Genomic DNA, 20190 nt, shown 5'->3' with positions numbered 1-20190 from the left:
GAAAAATGACAGGGTTACATCACCAGGTTGCAAAGATATAGGGATTGAAAAAATTTGATTTTTTTGACAAAGACCCAATTCCTTTGATACTGTATAACTTTTTGGTGGTGCAACAAGGATTCGACATTTTCGATGAAATTATTTGTACCTTTCTGCTTGAGAACTTCAAATATGCAAGAAAATCAAAACTTGTTTTGCAAGTCACAAATAAAAGAATCTTTTCGCCAACTTGCAACCCTCGAACTTTCCCTGGATAAGTAGTTTGTAACAGGGGGTGCATTTTTCAATTGGTTGGGGGGGGGGGATTTTAATAATTTTAGGAAAAAGAAAAAATTGTACATTAAAAGGCAACTTTTTTCTTTCTTCTTGATAATTTTCACCCAAAAATTCCATGATTTTCCTCTAAAATCCTTTTATTTCCCTCCAATTAGCAAATAAAACCAAAAATAAGCATGGAGAACTTCTCAGGTAAAAAAGGGGGGGGGAAGAAAAAAGTTTATTCAAGAAAATATACACCCCTGGTTTGCACAGAAAACTTTTTATATTGAAAAAAGAAAAATTGTTAAATGAAATTTGAATTCAATTTTAGTTAATCCTGGGCTTACTAGATTATTTCAACAGAGAGAGGGGAGGTAAAATATAAAAGTTGGTTTTAGGTCAATTCTAAAATTCAATTCAATTTAAATTGAAAATTAACATATTTTATTGGATAACAAATAGGACATTTTGTTCCTCAAAAACCTAAACAGGAAACAAACAAAAAACGAACTTGACTTAAAAGAAACTGGGTTTTTGCCACAAACTCAAAATTTGTAATTATTAATCTATACAAGAGAACAAGACATTCGTATATATATGTTGCCTATAGCCGGCCAAATGGCAGGACCGAATGGGCTGATTTTTTTGTGGACACTCATGGGTGGCCGGGGATGTCATAGGCTAAAAAAATTAAAATTTTTATTTTTTCCACGGGCAACGCCGTGCCCTTCAGCTAGTAAATAAATAATATTAAAGGTGTATAACGTTGGGTTGAAAAGATATAAGGATTAGAAAATTAGAGTTTTCGAATTTGAAATTATGAATTTTGTTAGATAAAATAATCTAGCTTAAAATATAGAAGGTTTACACCATTAGTTTATCAAGATATACGGATTCATCAAGTTTTTGGCAAAAAGTCGGTTGGTTTTCGAAAAATCAGAATTATGGAATTCATGTCAGAACATTATATGTACTTCCTATGTTATTACAAAGTACAAGATCTTGACAGGGGGGGGGGAGATGTTTTCTTAGAAAATATTTCCCACCTTTAGCTTAATCCAGGGGAAATTAGTTCCAAAACTAACACTTGGTCATTTCTGCAAAGTTATTTTTTCAAGAGTATACATCTTTAAATCCAAAACGAGTAGAACAAAATTACACCATATGTTTATAAAAAAAGGCAAACATTATATATTGAAACAAAAAATGGCAATTTTAAACTAATAATAATTGGTGTGAGAATTAGTTTTTGATGAATCTTGATTTCGTTTTCAAACATATCACATATTTTGAAACATTTACCGGATTTCAGCTCATGTCGCGTGTTCGGAACATATCCTGTTTTTGAGACAATTACCGGAATTCTTATCAATGCAATTTTCAAGCATTTACGCAATTACGTATCAAAACAAGATGTTTTGATAAGGTAAAATATAAACAAAATAGAAAATAAACACAAACTATTCTTTTATAATTTAAAAATCATTACAGCCAAAACATTAATATCATTTGCTCTTACAATTTAGATATATACTAGAAATGCGGGAAACTGTTTGTTTAAAATGCTTGAAAATAAATCATCCATATTCTCTAATTTAACAGATAAAATGTGGAAACTTAGATTTTAGAAATAATTCAGAAGTTAATTTAGTCTTCATAAGATAATTTTTGTTTTCAGTGATTTATTATGTAAGTTATGAAAGTGAGTTTTGTTTTGAATTATACTCAAAAACGGGAAAGTGGGTTTTGTCTTGAAAACACGACAATGCTTCAAGTCAGGATATGTTTGAAAATGGAAAACCTGACATTGTCTTGAAAACGGTCAAGAGATTTAATATAAAAGGAACTCCTATTATAATTTTGATTTAAAAAAGTTTAAAATTGGGAATTGTTGTCCTCGTCATGTTTAATAAAATGTTGGTTATAGTTTTTATTTTCGACTTTTACTCTGGATATGGACCGGGATCCAAAAAACCCAGTCTTTCAGATTGTGCCCATATCTAACACTCAGTGTTAGAAATGGGCCAAGTGTTAGTTTTGGAACTAATGTCCCCTGTAATCAGTTCTGTTGAAACCACCACAATATGCATGCAATAAAGTTCTCCTTTATAATACAATAATTCCCCCGCTCTTCATCAAATTCAATCCAAATTTTTAAAATTCTTTTAACAACTCAACTTCAGTATAAACAGTTTAAATTATACAATGCCATTTTAATTGAAGGGGCTGCATACGCTCTTGATGTTTAGTAGGGAAAATAACCCATGTTTAAGTAATTTTCCCTTAACTTCCTTGTCAAGTAGTTGTATAATAATGTTAATTGTGATGGAATTGTTTTTATGAGTGAGTAGAAATTAAAAAAGGCAAAACTGGTTTAACTTCAGTCTCTGTAAAATAACAAATAATAAATTATGACAAGTAATAAATAAAGATGATATTTAAAGGCAAACCTAGTTTGTACGCGCTCTTATGCAAAAATCGAGCAGTTTTTTGCCAATTTTTAAACTTAAACTTACAGATTATACCAATCAAACTGGGACGGTACACCAAATGTACCAGCTCCTTCTAAAGAAATACTATAGTGAATAGCTGGTGGACAAGAACTTTTAGTTTTTTTTAAAGTTTTTAGTGATAATCCTTTAAAAGGAAAACTTTTAATGAACCATTGTTAACTCAACTTTCAATATCTCTGAGTCTGTTAAAACAAAGCTGTAACTTGATCAATAAAAACTTTTTCCTTTTTTCGATGTGTAAACCATGTTATGTATAAAAATATTTTCTGTTTAACAGTTGATTTGAGGCCTTTTTTTCTTAAAAAGAACAAAATTTTGTCAATATCATCGCTTAAATCCAAACATTTTTAATTTAATTTATAAAAAACCTAAAAATACTAGCTTTTCATATTTCATGATGTTTGCTTTGCCAAACCTTTAAATGAAGGATAATTGAAATAATACTTGATCACCTCACAGCAAGTAGTCAGCCTATTAAATAACTTCATTTTACTTCAATTGCACTAATGATCAATGATCATTTGTACTAAATATTCCTGGTGGGAAAATAAAATATTCCCCGGGCGGGAAAATCAAATTTTAGTCCAATTGAGCACAGTAAAGCTCGATTTGTGTTCATTTGTACTAATGTTCAATCGTAATACAAACCTGTTTCTGATCAGCTGACTTTAGTGCAATCGGACATTAGTTCAAAGGACATTATCATGCAAATGATACAGCATTCTCATTAAGATTAGGGAATTTAGCCTGATTAAATTTAAAACAAGGACTGGATTTAAATTAGAGCTTTCCACGGCATCCAAACCAAACCGAATAGATTTTTTTTCATTTGATCAGAAGAGAAAGTCTAAAGAAGAGAAAAATTGGGCAAAAAAACTAGAAACGTTTAACCTTAAAAGATATAAATCTTTAATCAACAAAAAAATTACCTCATTTCTGAGAAATTTTTATTTCTAAAATTTCACGTACAAAACCTATCAATTAATTACAAATATGCAGTCTGGGAAAGTGATTTGTTGATCAAAATACCCATGTCGGGAGAAGCACCACCCATTTTGGACCGATTGCCAAAATACCCAACTTTGGCTCATTAGATTGTTTAAAAGTCATAATGAAAAGAATATTATGAGGATTTTTCCTCGGAGAAAAATGAAAAGTAAATTTCAAAAAAAATATCAAAAGAGCTGCATCTGGTTATACTTTTTTATATGTATGTTTTTTAGATCTATCTTAATTCATAGTTTGAAAATAAAAATCTACATCACAAGGTTGAAAATTTTTAAGAATTAGAAAATTAAAGTTCATTATTGTTCTGTTTCCTTAATTAAAAAATAAAAAATGAAGAAAAAAAAACGTCCAATTATTTTTTGTTCCTTCAAATGAAAGAAAATCTATAAACAAACTTAAAACAAAGAAAAATATTTGAAATCATTGAGAAAAATCATAATCTTGAATCCGAGCAAAATTCAAAGGATTTAATAAAATATTTAATCCTCAAAGTTTTCAGCATGAAAAGATTGGGGCAAATATTCAAAGAAATAATCTCTTCTCAAAATTTGTTTTGAATTGCTTCTAGAAATCTTTTCCTTTTATGAAAACTAGCTGAAAGGCCCGGCGTTGCCCGTGGAAAATAAAATTAGAAAAAAATTTAGAATTTTTTCAGCCTCTAACACACCCGGGCCACCCATGAGTGTCCACAAAAAAATTCAGCCCAATCGGTCCAGCCGTTTGACCGCCTATACGCAACATATATATATACGAATGTCTTATCATATAGATTATTATCTTCTCAATAAGAATTGTTCACATCAGAAAAACTAAATAAATCTTTATAAGGGACTGTAGGAACAGTTTTAATTACATTCAATTTAAAGAGGGATTTACATCCCTTTAAACCTTTGACTGATCTAAGAAAGAAAATACTAATTATTAATATACCTTAAATATAGAACAGCAGCAGCTTGCAAACAAGTGTTAAACAATAACAGGCGTTTCTTTAGATAAATTGCAAGAAAATTCTGTCATCCTTGATCAGTCAAAGCTTTAAAGGGAACTATTGTGAATCGGGGGTTCCCCTCTTTAAATACAAGGTCACTTGAAATTACGCTTACAGTCCCTTTAACCCAAGTTTTGGAAATCAGATTTTGAAATTTAATAGACAAGATAATTCCAATAATACGTTTGAGAATTTACTTAACATTTAGCATTTCCCCTTTAAGTATACTGTACTACTCAATACCCCTATGGTCAGTCTGATATTTCATAGAAATCTGAATTTACAGGAGGGGAGTGGGAGGGGGGTAATGAGAGTCTATAATAACCAGAAATTGTTCCTAGAAGGCCCTGATGAAAAAAATATTTCTTGAGAATTTATTTCTTCAAGATAATTTACAAAACCAAAGGATTTCTAATTTAATCGTGGTTTATCACAGAAAAATCTGACAAAAATTACCAGACCCAAAAATTTCAAATCAAACCCATCCGAAATTGGCGAATACACCCTTTAAACCTTGAATTTAATCTCAAACAAGTTGTTGATATTCTCCAGCATGAGCTCATCTTGTTCCAACCAAGTTTAGCTTAGAGCTCCAGACTAGACAGATATAAGGATAAAAGGATTTAATCTTAAACATAATTTTGGACGCTTCTTGACCAACAGGGATCCAAAATTTGCAAGCTCTCACGCAAAAATCTACAGGAATTTTGACAATTTTACTTTTTTTTAATAATTGCAATTATAATACAACTTTGGATCGAAAAATTAGATTTCTTAAAATCCTAATATTAATTTTTAATTTTACAAAACAATATTTCATGCCTAGGTCTTATCAACTATCATTATGAAATTGCATGAATCGTTTCATGCTTCTTATCGTTACCTTGAATACCTTGAATAGCTTTGCACTTTTGAAATTTAGAATTGAAATATATATTTTAGATATTTCAGAAAGTGCTGAGTTATGAAAACTGAAATAGAACAGAATCTATTCGTTAAAAAGATTGAAAAGTTTAGAAATTTTCTTTTGAAAAATGATAATAACCATCAGAAAAATCAGAAAGCTTCTTATTCTTCTATCTATTATTCAGAATCAACCCAGAGACTTTATTTATAAACAAGGCTAGTAACTTCCTTGGACCTGAGTAAAGAGGAGCAGGGAAGGATTCCTGGTATATTCCTTGAACCTGAGATAAGAGGACCAGGTTGGGATTCCTGGTATATTCCTTGAACCTACCTGAGTAAAGGGGACCTACAGGGGGGGGAGGGGATTTCTGGTATATCCCTTGGACATGATCGTAAAGAGGACCAGGGAAGGATTCATGTTATATTCCTTTGATTTGAGTGACGGGGACCAGGGGAGGATTCCTGGTATATTCCTTGGACTGGAGAAAAGGGGACCGGGGGGGGGGAGACAGAAGAATAATGCTCTGGACTGTTTGCACACCCTGATACCCTACTCAGCAAACAACAGAAATTGGTCCACATACAAACCAAGAAATAACACAAATACAAATCAAGAAACATAAATAATTGTCAAAAAATTTTAGAGAAATCAAATACAAATAAATACAAAATACATACAAACTATTTAAAATGATGAAGTACTAATAGTGGGTTAATCGGGCCAGAAAATTAGGGAAACCAGAACTATCAAGAAAGTCATGGAAACAGAACTTTTAAGGAAATCAAGGAAACCAGAACTATCAAGGAAATCAAGGAACTTGAACTATCAAGGAAATCTAGGAAGCCAGAACTATCAAGGAAATCTAGGAAGCCAGAACTATCGAACTATCAAGGAAATCTAGGAAGCCAGAACTATCAAGGAAATCTAGGAAGCCAGAACTATCTAGCAAAGCAAGGCCTAGAACTATTAAGGAAATCAAGGAAACTAGAACTATCAATGAAATCAAGGAACCCAGAACCATCAAGGAAATCAAGGAAACCGAATCTTTCAAGGAAACCAAGGAACCGAGAACTATCAATGAAATCAAAGAACCTGAAGAACTGTTAAGGAAATCAAGGAAACCAAAACTATTAACGAGATCAAAGAAACCAGAAATATCAAGGAAATCAAGGAACCCGGAACTGTTAAAGGAGATTAAGGAAATAAAGAATCCTTAGAAGGAAATCATCGAATTTCTTATTATCGAAAATGCTCAATTATGTAATATTAGATTTCCAGAAGATTTATTAAGATTAATATTGAAAGAAATATCGTTCTAGTCAACATAGATTTATAGGTCTCCTATTTGTTCGGGTGTGCTGCTTATGACAGTGGGGGTGGGGGGGGTTGACGGGAAAAATAATTTGGGTATTATACCAGACTTAGTTTTCTTCTTGAAAGGAGACGGACGGAAGGTTTGTCTAGTAGGAAAGGGGAGAAAGGAATTTTAATTGTCTTATATGATAAGGGAGAGACAGATTTTTTAATTACGAAAGGTTAGAATTCTGGATTTCTGAAGTTTCAAAGAGAAAGTATTTGTCTAGTATGACAGGGGAGAAAGAATTTATCTATGTAGTATGACAGGGGAGAAAGTATTTACCTAGTATGACAGGGGAGAAAGTATTTATCTAGTATGACAGGGGAGAAAGTATTTACCTAGTATGACAGGGGAGAAAGTATTTGTCTAGTATGACAGGGGAGAAAGTATTTACCTAGTATGGCTGGGGAGAAAGTATTAATTTAGTATGACAGGGGAGAAAGTATTTACCTAGTATGGCTGGGGAGAAAGTATTTATCTAGTATGACAGGGGAGAAAGTATTTATCTAGTATGACAGGGGAGAAAGTATTTATCTAGTATGACAGGGGAGAAAGCATTTATCTAGTATGACAGTGGAGTAAGGCTTTGTCTGACATGACTAGGGAGACTAGGGAGAAACAATTTATTATATAAATCATTTTAAAGGAAAAAAAATCTATTACTGTATACTAATTATCTTACAGGGTGTCCCAATAAACATGGGGACTAAAAGTCGTCTTTGATTTCTGATATTTAATGCATAGCAAAGAAAGTAAAAAAACGAGGCTGTATTTCTGACGAGCTTTTCATACAGTGGTCTATATATATATATACCTTTCTTTTGTCTTAAAAATTAACGAAGATATTAGACAATTTGACGATTTTTATTTAATAAATAAATTGAAATTTCTAAAAATTTCGCAATATTTCCGTTAATTTTGAAATTACAAAAAATGGTAGACCACATTTTGAAAATCTCAAAGGCGTTTTCGGATGATTAAGCTGGAATATTGCAATAATTGTGTTCATGAAAAAATGCTGCATGGATCGAAGACGATGGAAAAGTCGTCACTGAATTCCCATGTTTTTTGGGACACCCTGCATTATAATTTTCTCTTTCGATTGCATCCAGAATGAGTTTTTATCAAACTCATTTCAATCCACTTTAATTTTATTAATTTTTAGCTAGTAATAATTTCTTAGGTTACTTTTTCAGACAGTGGGCAACCTAACTGCAGTGGAGTAAATTATCGTCTTCATTTCATATCTTTAATTTTATAATGTAGCTAAGAACTTAGTCATTTGAAACAGAATTTTCTTGCAACAAAGTGCTCTGTGTCCGAATTTAAGCCGCGTTTTAAATCCCCCAAAAACCGGTTTCAATTGAGCGCCGGCTTAAATCTTGAAAAAATGAAAAACGGCTTTAGATTCTTCAAATTCGGCCTCTGACCTGTTACCATTTTTGTAAATATACCAGTTACAAGAATTGTCAATTTCAAAACACTTATATTTAAGTTAAACTATTTTGTTTATGTGAACCAGTAAAATCTGCTCAAAATGTCATGTTGCATGTAAAATAATTGGTTTCAACCAAAAAAATCAAAGAATTACAGGACCTCCATTCGTAAATAATATTTGCAATAATGCTTTTGTTTATATCATCTGATTGGAAATTCAAATATCCAAAAAAAAACTAAATTGGTTTTAATATTAAGGATTTAGTTTCAGCACAGGTTCTTCAGAAACGCCCGGATAATAGTTTAAAAAAATGGAATTTTTAATAACGTCTGTAATTGTTGGTGCAAAGAAAGTTTTTACCTTTTTAGTTGTTTATATTTTAAGTCAAAACATGGTTATATTTACAGTGCAGGGTTTTACTAAGAACCAGGTTGAAGAAATTGAGTAATTTCATTTAATTTCTTTTTTAAAACTTACATAAATAATCTGTTACATCGTATTCTAGTAAATACAATATTAACAACTGATGGCTCTGAATATACAATTACAATTTACACATTTAATTAATTGAATAAGTAATAATTGATAAAGCTGATTAATTAATAGATAATTAACAAAGTGCCCTCCGGGGATATCATTAAACAATTAACAATAGAGTTAGTTAGGAGGGTCTACTTAGAGAATAAAAACATACAGGGTTACTCAAAAAGAATGAGACTTCGGAGACGACTCTACTGAATTTATACCGTCTGTGTCCGAATTTAATGAATTTAAGCCACGTGTCATATCTCCCAAAAACCGGTTTTAATTCACCGCCGTCTTAAATCTTGAAAAATGTTATACAAATTTAAGTGGTTTAAATTTAATTTGAGCTGCGGCTTAAATTTAAACCACGGCTCAAATTCTATAATTTCGGCCTCTATTTCCTTAAATTTATGATTCCCTACACCTGTAAACTTAGTTCTTTCTTTTCTAAAGCCGGCCAATGGAAGACTTTATTCAAGGCAGTAGACTTAATTCTAACCCTATCCTATCCTTTATGGTTAACCCTAGCTGTAGCTTGGGGGGCGGGGGGGTTTAAGACAAAGTGAACTTTAGCACTATGTATTTTGGGATTTCTAAAATGTAAACTGTTTTTGTTTCACTTTCAAATTGACAGAGATGCGGTATTTCCCACCAAACCTGTCATTTTCCTAATTGTGAATTGATTTTGTATGAATACTATTACTGTAAGTAAATAGTAACCAGGACACAGTCCTTCAGGTGGACAGAATCGGCTGGGACAATACATACCGATCAACATTTTCTTTCAGTAAAACCCTTAATAACGAATACAACGAAAGAATTCATCAAATGTCGTATTCTTCACTTTCTGATAATGGAATGTTGCAGATATTTAGTTTTTTAATTAAATGATTATATGGAACTCTTTAAAACTGTTCCCGCATATTCATGGCTATTTATTTTCGTAATTACTGAAATTTACGTAGTATAGTATAAAACTAATTGAAAAATTGTCAAGACGACATTTGATAAATTCTTCCGATGTATTCGTTATTAAGGGTTTCACTGTAATTGATTTACCTAAATAGTAATTTTTTCAAGCAAACAGCAAGTATGCACTTTTAATAGCGCCAGGACTCTTCCACTATGGTCAGATGCTCTATCAATATTTCGCGACGTTCGCACTGTTGGTTTAAACTAGCTACTCAGTTTAAATATATTAGTCGCAGTGCTCGGCCCTTTTGTGGCCTTTGGCGCCTCAAAACGCATAAATGAAAAAAATATATTTGGAAATGTATTCTTTCTAAATTCTTTGGCGCATTTTTACAATTAAGATTTATATTTTATTCGATTTTACTTTAATTTTAAATCAATAGAGAATTTCGCATAGAAATTGAAAGTAAAGCTAAGTTTAGACCTAGCTATTGACTCATTATAACCGTTTGTTTTTTAATCTTCATGACAGAAACAATCTCAAGAACTGACGAGGGTCAACCCAGGGCCAGACCGAAATATATTTTCAATGAAATGTGGAATTAACATCTACTTTTTTTCTGCAGAGGCTTGGTCCATCACCAACACCGAATTTTAAATCAATATAAAACTCCACTAGAAATCAAGTTCTAGAAACCCTAGAAGAGGCTGGTTTTCTTGGATATAATGTCCCGGTTTGCCTTATATAGTCTGTATAGCATGCTTTAGCCTCTTAAAAATCTGCCCTGTACTTGAAATGAACCGGAGTTTATAGTGTATACAAATGAAGTACAAGACAGAGAGCACATTAACAATGGTCTAGTCCTGTAGCGCCATTTGTAACCCTCCCTCATCAGTTTTATTCGAAAACCCTTTTTTTTCTTACTCTCATATTTTGATAAACTATCTTCAGTTTGATATCTTTCTATGGAAAATGAAAAAACAATATTTGATGGACTGTAAGAAACTAAAGCTTCTGGGAAAAGTCCATGTGTAAAATTCCTTTATACAAACAACTTGCAGGTACAGGGTGTCCCACGAAACATGACAGTTGGTGAATAGCTTTAAATGTCTTATTCTATATTTTGTTCAATACCAAAAACAATAATAAAAATACTATATGGGAGTTATGTTATAGTAAGATTGATTTCAAAGTAAAATATATTCAAGCAAAAGATTTGTTTAACAAAATGTACTGCGAAAAGCCTTTAATATCTAACACAGTGTATGGAAGACGACATTTAAAACTATTCACCAACTGTCATGTTCCCTGGGACACCCTGTATTTTCCAGGAATATTATTTCAATATTGACATCAAATATTTAATATATCAAGAATTACATTAAACTTCAGAGTTTTCATTCAAAATGTAAATGATGAAAATCTAGTACTATAAGTGTCAATTTAAGGCAGGGAGTAAGGAATAGAAGGGAGATATAACTGACGCGGTTCGCCCCACCATATGATTATACATGCTTTGCAGACGAGTACTCCATTTGTATAAGAAATATTCAGAAAAGGTTATTGTATACGCAGTAAATGTACATCAGACAAATCCTTCTTATACAAATGGAGAACTCGTCTGCAAAGCATGTACAATCATATGGTAGGGGGAACCGCGTCAGTTATATCTCCCTTCTATTCCTTACTCCCTGATTTAAGGGCATGCATATTCCAATTTTAAAGGTAAATGAATTTCAGAAATCGACCAATGAGAGGTCCGGAATTTTTTAACATTAGCCAAATAGAAGTCAACCTAAAAGTTTAATTTTAAAGCTTCCAAATCAGGGAAAAGGAATAAAGGGAAAGGAAATGACGCTGTTCTGGCATGAGAAAGCCATTAGCACTGCTTTGCAGACAAGTTCGGTAAACCTTACACACACTCTTTTGGTACAGACACACAACATTACTACAGTCAAGGAAATTGCAGAACAATGTTCTTGATTATAATAAAGCTTGAATAACGACTAGTTTATTGTAAATTTTTATCAAATTATATTCTTTGCATGAAAATTTGGGTTATAGTGTTGACTTAAAGATGTAAACAATATATTACATTTATATTAAACTTATTTTTAAGTAAACAATAAACAAATGTACTCTCCTAGACTGTACAAATGCCGAGATTCGTATGTACTGTATATACCTACTATACACACCTTCGGTTCGGTAAACTTTACACACACTCTTTTGTTACAGACGTTACATGACGTTTCCACCCCCTGGTACAGACACACATACATGACGTTTTAACCCCCTGGTACAGACAGACATTCATGACGTTTCCGCCCCCTGGTACAGGCACACATACATGACGTTTCCGCCCCCTGGTCCAAACTCAGAACTTTTGCGTTGTGAATCTTGGGTTCAAGCGTTGATCTCCATCTTATGCAGACCTACGGATAAATTATCATTTGATGGTCATAACCTGAATCGTTAAGATGAAGGATGCGAAGAAATGTCTAATTCACAAGTGCCCACATTGGATATCGAAAACAAGCGATCAAAGTTAAGGATACTCAACACAACCCCCAGCTCAGGTCAGTTTAGGTAATACAGGTTTTTGTTAGACCACCAAATCATTCTGAACTGTCCCTTCTAGTTCAGTTTTCCACTTTAAAGTTTTAGCATGGCGTTTAAACTGTTAAAGGGTTTAAATAAGTTTTACTGTTTATTTTACTCAGCGGGATCTCTTTCATGTTTATTTTATTATTTTATAGCCGGGGATACAGATCCAGTTCAAACCGAATTCAACAAGAATTTAACATTGTTATGTCGTCATCTATAAATAAATCAATCAATCAATCAACCGTCCGACCGACCGATGAATCAATGTTACACTTAAAAATTAAAATAAAATATAAAAAATGTATCGACTTAAAATCTAATGTATATGCAAATTGAACAAGTAAAAATTTTAACTGTTCAATATTTTATCCATGTTTTTTTTTCTTTCAATGATTCCGTTTTTTGGATATTGTTTTGTTTTGTTGATGAGGACATCGTAGAATGTCGAAGATATATTTACTGAAAAGTGGTTTGGCCGTTCACCATCTATCAAAAGATAAGAAAGAAATATTATGAATTAAGAACATAGTAAGGCAGAAAAATAGATTTTTAACAATGTTGGGAATACAATTTATCTGATTAGTTTATTATTAAAGTACAAATTTTCATATTTATGGTTACCAAAATAATAGGTTAATCTAAGTACATACAAATTACATATGTACTTTTTAACTATAAATATATATAGCTTATCAAATAACAAATTTAGTGCAAGTGTAAGTATTAAGGTCCATATCAATGGCAGGGGTATACATCTTAAATAATAACGTCGAAGCTCCGGAAGGAAAACAATTTGAATGTCCTCAATTTTATATTTCCCCAATACAGAAACATCAAATTCAGGGATTAAAGAAACAAACTGGGGAATTTTTTTTCATGAGGAAGGGGGAGAGAGGGAAATTAAACGATTTAATAGAAAATATATACATTTGAACTATGGTTAATATCAATTTCAGCAGCATCTAAATTAAAAGAAATTTGATAACTTTTTTAAAAACTTTAAAAAACCTTTTTTTAAATTTAAAATCTCCGATAATTGCTTGTGAGTAGAGTTAGTTAGGGTTAGTTTTACCTATTTGTAAATGTGAGGTTAGTTGTAACAAGTAGATTTAAATGCTAATAGTATTCATCTGGAATGCAAAATGTTCCAGTATTTCAAAAAAAAGCTACAAATAGATATTTTGTTCAAGCTAAAAGTAAAACATGATCGGAGATATTGTAGAAGTATCTTATCCTTCCTTTTCAAGAAGTTCTGATCTAGTCACGGATAAATTCAAGGAGCTCAGCGTATCTCCGCATTCCTCCACACTATCTCTAGACTCTGACAATATGCTTAAACTTGTTGGAAGAGCGATCAAGGACGCTTCTAAACATCTCCAGTAATCCTGGTGAACCTCTAGAACCTCTCTCAGGGTGTCAACTACATCAGGACGGAGCGGAGCAGACAGGTCTAAGCTTGGGAGCGGATCCCCTCTCAACGCTCGTCCACACATATACATGCACTCCGATATAGATCCAAGGTTGTATCCGCCTTCAAGAGCAATTACAACCCGACCCTCAGCCAGGGCGGATAGATGATGGGTCATGTGTCCATACATCTCCGGGCTAACCTTATATCCACCCAGGGGATCTCCACGTGCTGCGTCGAACCCAGCTGACACAAGAACTAGATTTGGAGAGAACTGGTACGCTACAGGTAGAACTATATTCATAAATGCCAGGAAGTACTCTAGGTCCCCGCACTTCTTGGAGTTCCAAGGAATGTTTATATTGAACCCTTCACCAGGTCCCTCTCCGACCTTGTCTACCCCAGCGTCCGAGCTTCCCGGGAAAAAGGACCCCTGGTCGTACCGATGGATGGAGATATAAAGAACTTTGTCTGAGTTGTAGAACATGTGTTGGATTCCGTTCCCGTGGTGCACGTCCCAGTCCAGGATAAGGATTTTGTCCACGCCGTGCACGGAGCGCGCATATTCCGCAGCAATTCCCACGTTGTTAAAGATACAGAAACCATGCGGCTCATCCTAGAATATTATTTTGAAACACAGATCACAACAGAATTAATCTCCAGATTCCGACGAATTATTTTCTAAAACTTCAGAGAAAGATTAAAACCGGAAATCTGGAATTCATAGGATAGATAAAATCCACGAAACGGCTGAAAGGATATTCTATTAGCACTAGGGTTCGAAGAATCGTTTGATTTGATACAGAGATGGAATTTAGAAAAGGTGAGATGTTTCATGGAATTTCAATAATGGATGATAAACAAGTTTCCAGAAGGATAGAAATAGAAAGGATAAAATAGGGAAATTCTTGAATAAGATAATAGTGAAGTCAGTCAGGGAAAGAGAATACGTCCTGTAGAGCAAAAATATACCTGTTCTGCATGATGTCCTGGAGGACGAACGACAGCAAGTCCTGCTCTAGAGTCTTGTAGGACGGAATCCACAACACTAAGAACTCCACCAGCAGACAGGAGCCCGCAGTCCCAGCTGTACTGGTTTAAATATATGGAGTTAAAGGTCTCGGCTAGTTCATCCCTGTCCGTCTCATTTATTGTACACGTCATCAACATTCCATCCCTACACAGGACACAATACATAAACTTGATTCTTTTTAAGCAAGTAATTAAATAGGTCATTAATAGACTATTTTAAAGGAAGAAGATTTGATTTAACCTGAACATCGTCATTCTTAAAGAGTTTCAAATCGTCTTTACATTATCTTTTTTAGTGAGTAACATTGCAGGTCACTGGGTAGGTCTAGATTCACTTTATATGGCAACCGCCTTAAGGAAGTTACATCTGGGTCGGGTTAAAATTAGGTTAGTTTCCATTAGGTTGGTTTACATGACACACCATTAGTTTCCTTTATGTAGTTTTAAAGGGTTCCATTGTGATTCGGACAGGTAACTGTTTAAATGAAGGGTCTCCTAAAATTAGGGTGACGGTCCCTTGAAAGTGTAAACCTGAATGTTGTTTTCCTCTAGTATTTGATCAACTAATGTATCAAATACTAAACTTTGTATCTGTATCAGTAGAACCTAGATCAAAATTCATCACAGAAAATACTGTGCAGGTCTGAGCTCGGAACTTTAGAGTAGATCGCTTGATCTAGATATCCACTGTGAGCACTTTTGATTTGAAGATCTATAAAAAACTAGACCTTTCAATATCTTCATTTTAGTATTCCTCCCCTGATCAAAACACCCTTCAATCCTGACAGGTTACGATTACAATGCATTGCAGGGTGTCGAATAAAGATTAAGTTAATATGAAGATTAACAAATGTGGGTGATAGGTCTACCAAGTTTCAACAAAATCTGCAATTATTGATGTAAAATCTGATAACATGCAAATTTTCTATATTTATTACTTTAAAAATGCTAATTTGCCAATTGAACTCTACAACCGACCAGAGTTGAATTACAGGATCGGCAGTTATTATGGTCGTCCGAAGGATTAAATTATTTCCTTTTGGATATTCCGTGGTCTTGTTTAAAAGTTGCTACCGTGGATATCGAGATCAAGCGCTGTCTCACACAAAAGTTCAGACCTTTTAGAATTGTGGATATCAAGATCAATGCTTGATCTCCTCTTTCTGTTAATCTTAAGATTACTTAATCTTTAGTTTGTATCCAGGAAAGTTTCTAAAATTAAACCAATCAGAGTGGTGCATGCAGAAACCCGAACAGCCAATCAGAAGCCGGAAAATTTGAAATTGTTCGCGCCATTTAATAAGAGAATGCTCATTGGTAGGAATACCGTGGGGATATAAATAAAGGAAAAAAGCTAACTAAGCAGAAATCAAAAGTGTCCACAGTGGATATACAGAACAATCGCTATATGAGTTAAGGGTATCCAGATCTATAGTTTTCAGCTCCGACAATCTTAACCAGGATGAAACCTGCTGGCCTAGTTTAATGAGAGCTTACCAATGATCTTTAGAGTGTACGAGAGTTGCCTCTTCTTCAGTTAGTTGGCGTCCTTTCATTACTTCAACAACATCATCCTGATCAAGGAATCCGGTCTCCTAGTAATATCAATTTTAATGATACTTGTTTTATTCAGCTGGGGGGATGTTTTAAATATTTCCCCCCCCCCCCCAACTGATAAAAAAGTTTTTCAATTCTTTAGAAATATAAGTGAAAACATGGGAAATCTACTCGCAACCTGTTGGATTAATGAATAAATAATCTTTTTGCCTAAAAGCTCATATTCACTATTCAGCAACAAAACCTTTCAAAATTTAAATGTAATGGGAAAACAAAATTTAAAGAAAGTTTTTAAAATTGTTTAAATTGTTTACCAAAAATAGAATTTTTTGATCTGAATCGAACCGATAAAAATATTTCAGTTCTGTGACAAATTTCAAAAATATCTCAGCGCTAATTAAATTCTGAAAACATTTTAGATGAATTAAATGATGTGCCTACAATTCGAGAAATGAATTTATTTATATTTAAATTGAATGAATTCCGACAAAAAAATAACTATTTATAAAAATTTCTCGTTTTTAAGAAAAATATTCATGAACAAAATTATACCTTATGACTAATATATTAAACAAAATATAACCTTTAATCTTTCGTATATTCTCTGTATTCTCTCTGGGCACTCTGGATGCGGAGAATCGTCTCGATGCCTGCACATGTCCTCGTCGTACATCAGGGACACCCTGCTCTCCGTCCTTCTCAACCTTGTCGACACATTGATGTGCGCAATCTCCAGTTTCAGCTTGGACTCTGTCTCCGGGTCGAACACGAGGTAGTAATCTCGGGTTGGAAACTTCTCCGGGGGAAATCCGTCCGGCGGATGAAAAGCCAAGGTTGGGTAAAATTTATTCAAGATCGATGTCTTTTCCTCCGCCCCCAGTTCGTCCAGTTCAGGGCGGAGCTGCATGCACTTCCAGTAAGGGCGGAGAGCAGCGGTGACTCCAAGAATAGATTTAAGTACGCTTGGAAAAATGGCAGAGGTTCTTGGCAGGGACGGAGTACAATCTCCTAAAAGAATTTTCAAGGTGAGCGCGGCGGACTCTGAGAGACTGTCAAGGCAATATCCACCCTCAAGCATAACAACCAACCGCCCCCCGGCCAGCGCACTCAAGGCGGATACGATATGAGCGTATGCTGCAGGAGTAACACGCATACATCCCTCTGGGCAACCTATAGCTGCGTCATAACCTTAAAAAAAATGTTTTAAAACCTTGCATGAACTCTATTAATATTACAGGGGATATGATTGTTGACGATTTTGGGGAAAACATGAAAAATGGGTCATCAAAAGATAAGTATTACCAAATTCAACAAAAAGAAAAACTTTTAAGAAGATCTATCTAATTTGCGGGGGAAAAAATTCAAAAGGAGAGTGGGATGATTTACACCCCTATAATATTACCTGCAGAAACAAGAACTAACTCAGGGTTATATTCTGTCGCTATGGGAAGAAACACTCTGTGAAAGGCCGCCAAATACTCGTTGTTCCCGCATCCTATCACATTGAGCGGAATGTTTACATTGAACCCAGCTCCAGCCCCGGCTCCGACATGATCAAAGTTAGACTCCCGGAGATGCGGCCAGAATCTTCCATCCTCGTATCTATGTATCGACATGTAAAGAACACGTGGATCATCATAGAACGCCCTCTGAGTTCCCTGACCGTGGTGAAGATCAAAGTCGACGATTAAGATTCGTTTCAAGCCGGAGTTCAACGCTTTCTTTGCCGCTACAACTACATTATTGTATCCACAGAATCCGTTTAGTTCGTCCGTCATAGCGTGGTGGCCGGGGGGACGAACCAATCCCATCCCACAATGAATTTCTCCGGCCAAGACGGATTCGACCAGATCAACCGCCGCACCCGCCGATAGCCGGGCAGCAACAGCCGTATCCGGGCAAAGATAAACAGAATCATAGTTTTCGCAAATTTTCTCGCTTTGCTCGCTACTCATGGTTCGACTCTTCTCGAAAATATCAATAAACTGCTGGGAATGATAGAGAAGGAGTTCGTAGTTCTCCGCCTCCCTACTAGGGAGCAGTTTACATCGTTCTACCAGATTCAATTCCTCACACCTACTCCAGATTCGGCTCAGACGTTCCGGAGATTCTATATGATGCTGGTCCCAGGAACAGTGATGGAGTAACATCCTGGAGTCATAAACCAATCCTGAAAATTATCATTCATCAATTCATCAATTCAATCAAACGTTTATTGTAAAATATACATTATTCATGAAACCTGTGAAGCAAAGACAAGCTTCTTATAGCTTTGTATTTGAAACAAGAATAAATGGAAATGAGAAAATTAAAGATTGATAATAAAGATATGTAGTAATATCCCTATAAATCAAGAATCTAGATGTAATCAGAAAATGGAGTAACCCACAAGAAAATGAATCTAAAGTAGTGTTAGAAATATGTAAATCCTGAATGAAAGACAGGATTAATAATATATAAATTGATATTGATTAAACTTTAGTTTGGACCTGTTGGTTTTCTATAAGTTCCTAATCTATTATCCGTCCTCTCCTCCTTCTCCTTTTCTTTCTTGGCCTTCATTTCCGCTAAACGTGCCGATTTCATCTTCTGTAACTCCGACATTCCTCCGACCGGAGCTCTTGAACCCGGCTTTACTCGGGGAGAAGATCGAACCTGCTCAGAGGGTTTAGCTCCAGGTCTATCTGGAGTATTTACTCCAGGTGCAGGATTCACCTGCTTATCTAACCCCTCCTTATCTCCCATTCTTCATCTGTAACAAACGTAATAACAATAAATGAAAAACAGTGCTGGACGTGTAAATGCATAAAAACAATCTGAAAGTATTTCTGCAAAAGAATTCAATTGCTCAGATTCTAGGAGGAGTAAATTAGAAGAGTGGACAGAAAAACTAATTGCATTCAATCCACTCCTGAGATCAATTTGCAGTGAGGAAGTTGCAATACTGTGAAGCAGAGGTGCATATTTTCTTAAATTTACCCCCAGGGGAGGGGAGGGGGGGGGGAGGGNGGGGGGGGGGGTGAGAATTTTTCCCAAGGAATAATATACCCCTGAGAAAGGATTGGGATGGAGTGTCAGAATGGACAAGTATGCCATTTATTTGAACTTGTTAATGGTACCAAAAGATTGTATTACAGGAGGAGTAATGAATGTGTGGTGTGATAAAATACTAGTTTTAAGGAAATTGGAACTATGGGTTCTTTTTATTCGATCTTTAAGACAAAATACATTCGAGAAAATTTGTACAAATGACTGGTTTTAAATTTACATTTGTTTTAAAGAATCAAATCAAATCAAATCAAATCAAATCAAATCAAATCAAATCAAATCAAATCAAATCAAACTTCAAGAATATACTAAGTACTCCTATGGAAAAGTTCTAAGGAATACGGTATATTTTACTGGGTTCGAAATATGTGGTAATTTTACAATTAAAGTAGTTCGAATAATCTTAACAATCACAGGCCGGAATTTTTTATAGCTAATGCGCTCGATATCACCAGCCGAAACATTAATTTGAACGGATAACGTGCTTGATCCGTGAAAATCAGCGGACTCTTTTTATTCGCGATGTTTTCGAGAGTTTTTTGTGCTTCTGATTAGTCAAAGTAAAAAAAAACTCGGATTAGTTCTGACGAGACGATAAAATTCGTATGCGACATTTGCGATTTACGTATAT

The 20190-nt window shown here is 34.3% G+C and overlaps 1 protein-coding gene across 2 annotated transcripts; it reads right to left on the bottom strand.

The window, feature by feature from the left end:
* Positions 1-12634: 12634 nt before the first annotated feature.
* LOC111712264 (histone deacetylase 6) lies at positions 12635-19833 on the bottom strand. Of its 2 annotated transcripts, XM_023486846.1 has the most exons (7): positions 19631-19833; positions 19001-19422; positions 17914-18681; positions 17095-17699; positions 16452-16549; positions 14895-15099; positions 12635-14538 (listed from the first exon to the last, which is right to left on the bottom strand). In XM_023486846.1, the coding sequence occupies exons 2-7, from the start codon at positions 19254-19256 to the stop codon at positions 13744-13746; spliced, it is 2727 nt and encodes a 908-aa protein (XP_023342614.1). In that variant the 5' UTR covers positions 19257-19422; positions 19631-19833; the 3' UTR covers positions 12635-13743. The 2 variants fall into 2 exon arrangements, with proteins under 2 accessions (XP_023342614.1, XP_023342606.1); XM_023486838.1 differs by having other exon boundaries at positions 19001-19833.
* Positions 19834-20190: the final 357 nt, after the last annotated feature.

The sequence above is a fragment of the Eurytemora carolleeae genome, unplaced genomic scaffold (genome assembly GCF_000591075.1).
Source record: "Eurytemora carolleeae unplaced genomic scaffold, Eaff_2.0 scaffold110, whole genome shotgun sequence".
Taxonomy (NCBI): domain Eukaryota; kingdom Metazoa; phylum Arthropoda; class Copepoda; order Calanoida; family Temoridae; genus Eurytemora; species Eurytemora carolleeae.
Note: the sequence above shows the minus strand (reverse complement) of the source record. Positions and strands in the feature narration are given on the sequence as shown.

Coding starts and splice junctions, on each gene's coding strand:
- LOC111712264 (XM_023486838.1), bottom strand. CDS start 19,256: ATGGGAGATAAGGAGGGGTTAGATAAGCAGGTGAATCCTGCACCTGGA. Junction 18,682..19,000: donor AACTTATAGAAAACCAACAG/GTCCAAACTAAA, acceptor GATAATTTTCAG/GATTGGTTTATGACTCCAGG. Junction 16,550..17,094: donor GAATATACGAAAGATTAAAG/GTTATATTTTGT, acceptor TGATATTACTAG/GAGACCGGATTCCTTGATCA.